Below are 8,346 nucleotides of genomic sequence, written 5' to 3'. Positions count from 1 at the left end.
TTGCACCATAATATATACAAGTGATATTTTTGTTTAATAGCATGTCAGCTGATAGCATTTCAGAACTTCACTACAGTGTCTGTGGCTTCTCAACATCATGGCAATATTTACAGTAGAAAAAATGGTCTCACTTTTAAATGTGTTGGTTAAATTATATCAAAGAGTATATTGTTGTAAGAAGTTGCATCCAGTGTAGAGGAAGTCACTATAAAATAGCCCAGATTTTTCTAATTTTCTACAAATGAAAACAAATTTATTTGAAAATAAAACTCCTTTTACTTGGAGCTGGGGGTTGCATTAGATAATCTGATTTCTTAAAAGAAATAAATAACAAAATCCAGTCATTCTGTGTTTTTTTTATTTAATCCACTTTGCTCCTATCCCCAGCACTGAAAAAGGCAGAACAAGTCCCTTGGAACAGATTTTTTCAGTAAATATCTCATTTTCTTTGTGCAGTGCTGCAAAGTACCCCTCTCTGCTAGATCTTCCATGGACACTTGACCTCTAGTTTTGGATTTATCAGGCAACAGAAAAATGTCATCCTGTGAAAATCCTCTCTTTTTTTACAGCTTCAAATATAGACAAACTGATCAACTGCCCTTCTCCCCCATCTCACGTACAAGAGAGGAGATATTTGCAAAAAAGAAAATGTGTTTGGGGAGCCCAGATGAGCTATAGCTGAGGGGGAGGGGGGAATAGGACAAGAGTTCCAGCTGGGAGTCCCTCCATTAGCGCTGGCAAGGAGCAGCCCCAGTGCCTGCCAACATCCAAGTGCTACATCATCTCTACGTGCACAGGAGAGGATCAATTGGCATCCCTACCTGTGGGTTTAAATTTACACTCCTTCCTGTGAGAGCTTAAAGTAGAAATGTTGGCACCTGCAATCCTGTAATCACCGCACCGAGCCACCCTGGCAGGAGCAGGGCTTGGACAGACTGGCATCAACCACAGGGCAGAATTTAGCTTTTTCCTCCCAGCAGGAGGAAACTGAAATACGCTGTTACGACAGAATCGTCTGGAATTTTATTGTTTTAACTTTAAACCCGGGAATAATCTGTGTGGACAAGGAGTAAATAATTGCCCAAAGGAAATGGGAACAATTAATGGTTAGCATAGGATGAGAAGAGTGGAGTTAGAGAGAAATATCAGACTGGCAGCCCAGTCATTTAAGTTCCTGCACTTTATTTCTATTGGTGTAACTGTATAAATCATAATAAAACATCCCTTTAGGTGCTGCCTAATATTTGTAAATGCATCCTCGGAAAAAAAAACTACCTTAAAACCAGAACAGGAGTCGTGAAAACGGGAGATATTTTAAATCAAATACTTAGAGACCTTCTCCCGGGGAATTCCCGTGGTGAGCCTGCGTGAGAGGGAGCTGCTGTTTAAAACGAACTTTCAAATTTGGCAGAGCGGGGGGGGCAGGAGAGACCCTCCCAGGGAGCATCCCCTCTGCCAGCCCCGAGAGGGATACAGCTCTGGAAGGGCTGTGTTAGGGGAGGGGGAAAAATAATCAACCTAAAATTCCCTCCCAAAAGTGCTTTGGGTGTTCACTTGGAAAAAAAGCAGAAGCCAGACCCCAAAACCCGAGCGGGTTCTGCAACGGGGCCGGGCACCCCCAAAAAGTGGACACGGCGGTGCCTCCCCGGGCGGCAGCCGCTCGCCACGGGTTTCTGTATTTCCCTGGGGTGTTTTTCTAAACTTCCCCGCTGAAATCTCATCAACAAAACACCGCCCGCCCCGAAATTCATCCACCTCCCGGTGAACGCGCCGGGAGCGGTGACCCTGCCATGGGCGGCTGGAGAAACACAAACCAGGAGCGGCCGGGGTGTTGGCAGGAACGCTCCCCATCCCTTTTCCCGGGCGAAAACGCGCCATCCATCCATCCCCGCCGGTCACTGCTCCCTGCGCGGCCCCGGGGACGGGGATGAGATGAGATGAGATGCAGGGGAGGGGACGGGGGTCCCGAGAATGGTAGGGGACCCTGCGCATCCCCGCCCGGCACCCCGAGTGCGGCGGGGCTGCCGGTGCCGCCGAGCCCAGCGGCTTCAGCAGGCAGGAAAAGCGCTCCCGATCTCTGGGGAGGCGGTGGAAGCGCTCTCAGAGCCCAAGCGCTGCAGAGCATCTCTCCTGGACCGCTTCTCCCCCTCCCCTGCCCTGTCCGCTCCGTGCGGAGTGTCCCCTTGCCGCGCCCGGGCAAACAGCGGGCCGGGCAAACATCCTGAGCGGCAGGTGCTGCCTGACAGCGGCTCCTCGGCGGGTGATGCACGGGCGGCGCGCTAATCCCTTCCCTTCCGTGCGCGGAAAGGCGCCGCACCTGCCGCTGGAGCAGCTGAGTGATGGATGGGCAGGAGGTGATGCTGAGAGTTTCCTCTCGGAGCGCGGAGTGACTCCCGCCCGGGGCTGGGGGCGGTGCGGGGGCCCGGGGGGGCAGAGCAGGTGCCACTTGTCCCTTGCCCCGGTGAGGAGCGGCGAGTGCCGCCGCCAGCGCTCCGCCGAGGAGCGCCCCTGCCCCGCCACCCGCGGCTGCTGTCGGGGCGCCGGGAGAGCGGCGGGGACACGGCAGAGGGGCGGGAATTCCCGGGAGGGAGCGGCCCCGCTCTGCAATGCGGTCCCGGCGCTGCAGAGGTCGCCACGCGTGCGGGGGGCGCGGCGGGAGCGCCCCCTCCCCCCCAGCCCCGCCCTGCGCAGCCCCGGCCGCGCCTCGCGGGTGGTTTTTTTTGTGAATGGGACTCTCAAGGAGCGGGACATGACGTCACCGCCGGGCCCCACCGGCGCCCAATGGCGGAGCGGGCGCCGTCGGGCGGCCGGCGCGGCGATTGGCTGGCGGGCGCGCGCGGGCGCCCACGCAGGCGGCGGCGGCGGCAGGTATAAAAGGGGGCGGCGGGCGGTGCGGGACACCGCGGATCGGCGGCGACAGCGGCACCGCTCCTGCGCTCCGCACCCCGGTAAGCGCTGTGCCACCGCTCCCTGCCCTGCCCTGCGCGGGTCCCGGCAGCCCCCAGCCTCTGCCGGGCAGCGGGGCTTTGGTACCTCCGTTCATGTGCTGATGTACCCGGGAGAGGGGACGGTCCTTCCCCGCCTGGTGACATCCTCGCCCCAGGACACCGTGCCGCGGGAAAGGGCACGGCCGGGGCGCCACAGGGAACCGGGGCATCCTTTGGGAGCGAGGAGTCCTTTGGATGCGGGGCATCCTTTGGATGCAGGCTCATAGTTCCCGTCGAGTGCTGGGAGCTGCCAAAAATGAGGATGATGTGGTGGTTGTGATGTGCTCCTAGACACTGATGCTGTGAGAGAGGAGTATCTCAAATCCTTCAGTGATAGATATTTTTACAGTTGTTATTTTATTTTATTTTATTTTATTTTTAACTTATCCTCTTCTCTGGTTTCAGAGTAGAAATATTTATTGAAATTAAACTGCTTAATTCTTGAGTGTAATCTGAGCTGGGGTGTTAGTGTGCTGGCGGGCAAGAGGCGAGCAGCTTCAGGTAAAGTGCGAACAGGGGCAGTTTGTTCTCAGAAATGTTAAACGATTATTGTTTTTCCTTGTGACTTGTATCTCTCCGTGTCAGACACACGGTCTGTGGCACTGTCTGCAGTAGTTAAGGAATGTATTTTCTGCCAGTTTGAGGAAAAAACTGCTTAAAGTTGAATGCAAATAGCTGCAAGTCTTAAAAGCCACATTTTTTCTGCCCTGTGATAGTGCCAAGTTATAATAAAATTTTGAGAAAACTAAAGCACGATAGCAATAATCAAAATAAACCAAAAGGTGAATTTAAAATATAAAGCTGTCCATATTTCTGCTACTTGTGGCTAGGAAGCAATGACCTCTTTAGTGGAACTTGCAGGAGGATTGAGAGGGTTGGAAAACAGCCATTGCTTGATGTACCTCTTTGTTGTAGAGAGGAAATCATGGTTATGCTGAAGATTTCATCTTTCCTTGCTGTTTATGCCTTGGTTGTGTGCCAGATGGACAGCTTCCAGGCAGCCCCAGTCAGGTAAGAAGCTGCTCCTCTTGCTGAGTGCTCTGTCTGAACGGTATGAAAATGCTTAATATTCCTGAGAGGTCTAGGAGAGAGACAGACCACGGTGAAGGAGAAAGGGGGCTGCTTTTTGTGCCGTGGTGTTTTGATTCCACCTTTAAACCCAGCCTAACACTGTGCATGGGAAGTGTGTCGCGGTTTGCGTATTCGCCCCCTGAAAGGCACTGCCGATGACACAGAGCCTGACAAACCCCTGTCTCTGCAGCAGCCTGGGCTTTACTCACCCTGTTTCCCTTGCCTCTGCCTAGACCTGGCCTGGAGTCCATAACGGACCGAGTGACGCTCAGTGATTACGAAGCGCGGAGGTTGTTAAATGCGCTGGTGAAAGAGTTCATACAGATGACAGCAGAGGAGCTGGAGCAAGCCTCCGAGGGGAACAGGTAAGGACTGCGGTCCTGGGCAGCAGGAAAGCAATGTGGGAGTGTCATTTGTTTGATATTTAGCAAAAGCCATTTGAGCAGACCCTCTGCAGGTCAAGGTCTTTTTGTTGTCTTGGGGTTATGGCTAACTGGTAAAGGGTGATCCTTTACATCCTTTACAACACATGTTAGTGTTGGTGTCAAGAGAATGGCTTCCACCTAGTTAACCTGCCTCTGTCTGTCTCTTCTGAAAGTGGAGGGCGATTTGAGCTTGAATGAGTAGGTTGTGTTAAAATATGGCAGCAAAAGGTATGTCTTCCCAATGGGAGCGTTAGGGGACTACTCAGTCACTCTTGGATTCTCTGTTGTGCAAGTGCATGCTGTTGTAAGGCATGGAAAGTCCCTGACAGGAGGGATGTGTTCCTCCTGATGCACGCAGCACCACTCTCCCTGGGACCAAAGGCATGCAGGAGCATTTGCATTATCCTAACAGGATTTGCATTGCAATGCATGGGGATGGGTGAGACACTAAACAGCATGTGGGATATGGGGGAAGTTCAGCTTACTGACCTCTGACTATATGAGCATCTGAAGGGCTAATGGACTTGCTTGTCAACAAAATTGGATTCATTAACAAATGATGTTTTTCTTCTGACTGCTTTTGTATGGACTTGCCTTGCATGGAATGCGATGCAGAGGGTTTGGATTTATTTTGAATGAATGTTTAAGTTTCCTAACGGTAGATCTTTTATGTAGGGAAGAAATGCATGATTGTGCATGTTTGAGGTTCCTCTTCCTTTGGGCATGTTTTTATTTTCTTCCCCCCTGCAGCCTGGATAAACCCATTTCCAAACGCTGTGCCAGTCTGAGTACTTGTGTGCTGGGCAAACTGTCTCAAGAGTTGCACAAATTGCAAACTTACCCTCGCACTGACGTCGGGGCTGGAACTCCTGGCAAGAAACGGAATGTGCTGAGTGACCTGGAACATGAACGCTATGCAAACTATGGGGAACCCCTAGGAAACAACTAGACATGCTTATTTCTCCCCCTCTCCCTTTTTTAACCTGATGCATGTGGATCTAACTTTGATTGCTAACTTTGCTGTGTTCTTTTGATTCTGTTTTCGACAGAGAATGTTTGAGATGGGACCTAATGTTAGGAAGACCAAGAACATAACATGCATACCAAACTAGGGGAAAAAATAAATAAAAATGATCAGCACTGCCTTGACATTCCAAATGATTTTCTTAGACAATGATTAAAAAAAAATGAATTCTAGAAAAGGTTCTTCATTTCTGGCTGCTAAATGTACAAGTAGACTCTTTCTTTTGTGCTTGCCCATGCACTTGTTCAATAAACCTATTTTTCTATAAGGATTAGATCTGCTTGGTTTAACAGTTTGTTTTAGATTGTGAGATTTCTAGATAACACTAGAAAAAATTTGCAACTTGTCTTAGTGTTCAAGAGAGGCAATGCTGGTAACTTCTAGAAAAGTTGAAAGAGAACTTAGAAGTCAAAGTTTTACATATAGATTGATATGTACTGCTGTAATCAGGCATGCATGCAATCCTGCTGGTAGGGACCTTGAGAAGCAAAGAAATCAGGAAGGCTCATACATATTCATTCTAACAAACTAGAAATGTAATCCTGTTTAAAACTGGGTACTGAACATGTCCAGGTAAGAATTTTGTGGTCTTTTCCTTTTCTTTTCTTATTTTACGATAGGTCTTTGCACTATATTTAAAACTTATGTACCTTTAAAATATTTGTGTTGATTTTCAATTCACTTATATTAGGTTGTCTTGCATTAAGAGTCAAACCCAGATTTCTTTACAGTTCTGTTGCAGCAGTGCATCTATTTTGTAATTGGAGGCCTCTTTCAAAAACTTGGCATTGATTGTAAAAAAAACCTCTTCATTGTTAACATTAATAAACTGCCTTGTGATGCTTAGCTGAGAAAAATTCCTCCTACTACAAGAGGAGGAATTTAGTAGAAAATTCTTCAAGCAAGGATTGTGTGAATGCATATTCCTTGAAGTTCCCCATCTAGCACAACTGGCAGCTGTAGGCTGAATTGTGAGCAGAGAAGTAATGCTGTCAAAGTCTGAACTGCTCCGTGATGAAGTTCTGTAGCAGACAAAGGTATAACTGGAGGAAAGAGAGGCTTTCCCATTCCCACTAAGTACCTGGAAGCATTGTCTTTGTGTGGTTCAGCTCTGAAGGCAGCTGGTCAGAGTCACTGTCAAAGCCCTGTAGTGATCAGTGATGCTGCAATTCCATGTCTTTTCTGGCTATTAGGGAGCACAGGTGTTGGTTGGAGTGAGAACTGAAAAACGTGTCTGCTACTACCTGTCAGGAGCACCTCAAGCAAAATTCAGATGTGAGCTTTTGGTGGAAGTGGGGATTGTTTAAATTCTCCAGATCTGAACCTCCTCAGCTCCTTTCCATGGCCTTAATGCCTGGCTGGAGGCAGGCAGTAGCCCAGGTGTGGCTGAAAATCTGGCCTGGATTTAGTCTTCAGTCCAGCTGCTTTTATAAAGTGAGCCTGACATTGAGGAAACCAGAAAGAGGCTTCTTTTAGCAGTTGTAAGCCATGCACAGAAAGTGCAAAATGCCTGCTGCACAGCCAGCCTGCTTTTAATCCTGCAGAATTAGTGATGTTTCAGTGTGTGAAAACATGAAAACAAGTCACGTTCCATGCTGTGGGAACTAATTCTTCCTTTTCCTCCTGAAAAGCAGTGTAACAGCACAGAAGAGGGCCTGCAACACAGCCACCTGTGTGACCCACCGCCTGGCAGACTTCCTGAGCAGGTCAGGGGCAGTGGGCAAGAACAACTTTGTCCCCACCAATGTGGGCTCCAAGGCCTTTGGCCGGCGAAGAAGAAGTGTCCAGGTGTGAGAAGCTGAATGGTGACGTGAACACGGTAAATACATGGCACCAAACACAACCTGGGCCATCACCAACATCTTGGTTTTGCAGGGGGGAATAACAGCCCTGCAGTGGTAACCTCTGAGAAGACAGGGCAAGTAAGAGTGTAGAAAGAAAAAAGATGTTACAAATAGAGCAAAGACGTGTGTAGACTGTGCAGAAGAGCTTTTGGAGATGTTCTTCTTGGGTAACTACCTTCACAGTGCATTAACTAAGCACAACAATTTGGCTGAGATTATTTGCTTGTTTCACCACTAACATTTCATTATCAACTCTGTAACATGATCATATCAGTAACTCTGGTTTTCTTTCTTACAGATCGCAATGAAACTGAAAACTCGACTTTAATTTCTAATGGAAGCAACTCTTCTTCATAAACCAAGACCACCAAAAAGATTAATTTTTCATCCTACTACTGAAAATGTTTTATTTAATACAAATGAAAACACTTCTGTTATGTATAGTAAAAGAGTATCTAGTTATTAAAGTTAAATTATTGTATATTCTTTTTATATGCAACTCTATTTCAAATAAAATGTGACAGCATCTATTATTTATTTATCTTCCAGCTTATGTGATCCATGCTATTTATCCTGGCCCTACTGCCAAATCTCGGGGATTATACTAAACTGCTGCCTGGCAAGGCATATGTGTATTATACAGTGTGCTGTGCCTTGATGTAAAACACTTAACTATCCTGATTGTACAGTATGTTTAAAAGAAAAAAAAGAAGTCACTTCAATATTGTATTATTTGTGAATTTACGCAAAATTAAAAAAAGTATTTTAGATACACTTCTTGGATTGAGAAACTGATTTTTCATTTGGACATGCTTATGGAGACATGTGGCACTAAGCCAACATCATTGCAGATCAGCTAGTCCATTGATCTGCTCCAGCCTTATTAACTATAAATACTAAGGTTTGAGTCAAAAGTTCAGAATAGAAAGAATAGCTCCTTTATATATATATATATATATATATATATATATATATAAAACCCAAATGAACCAAAA

The 8,346-nt window shown here is 47.4% G+C and overlaps 1 protein-coding gene across 2 annotated transcripts; it reads left to right on the top strand.

The window, feature by feature from the left end:
• The first annotated feature begins 2,875 nt into the window (after positions 1 to 2,875).
• On the top strand, positions 2,876 to 8,054 carry CALCB (calcitonin related polypeptide beta). Of its 2 annotated transcripts, XM_083863821.1 has the most exons (5): positions 2,876 to 2,948; positions 3,903 to 3,998; positions 4,292 to 4,423; positions 7,139 to 7,326; positions 7,650 to 8,054. In XM_083863821.1, exons 2-4 carry the CDS (start codon positions 3,913 to 3,915, stop codon positions 7,299 to 7,301), a joined length of 381 nt encoding a protein of 126 aa, XP_083719947.1. In that variant the 5' UTR covers positions 2,876 to 2,948; positions 3,903 to 3,912; the 3' UTR covers positions 7,302 to 7,326; positions 7,650 to 8,054. The 2 variants fall into 2 exon arrangements, with proteins under 2 accessions (XP_083719947.1, XP_083719946.1); XM_083863820.1 differs by lacking the exons at positions 7,139 to 7,326; positions 7,650 to 8,054 and adding an exon at positions 5,234 to 5,757.
• Positions 8,055 to 8,346: the final 292 nt, after the last annotated feature.

This window comes from Zosterops lateralis (assembly GCF_965231275.1).
Source record: "Zosterops lateralis genome assembly, chromosome: 6".
Taxonomy (NCBI): Eukaryota; Metazoa; Chordata; class Aves; order Passeriformes; family Zosteropidae; genus Zosterops; species Zosterops lateralis.
The sequence above is the reverse complement of the archived record's forward strand: the minus strand, read 5'-3'. Positions and strand labels throughout refer to the sequence as shown.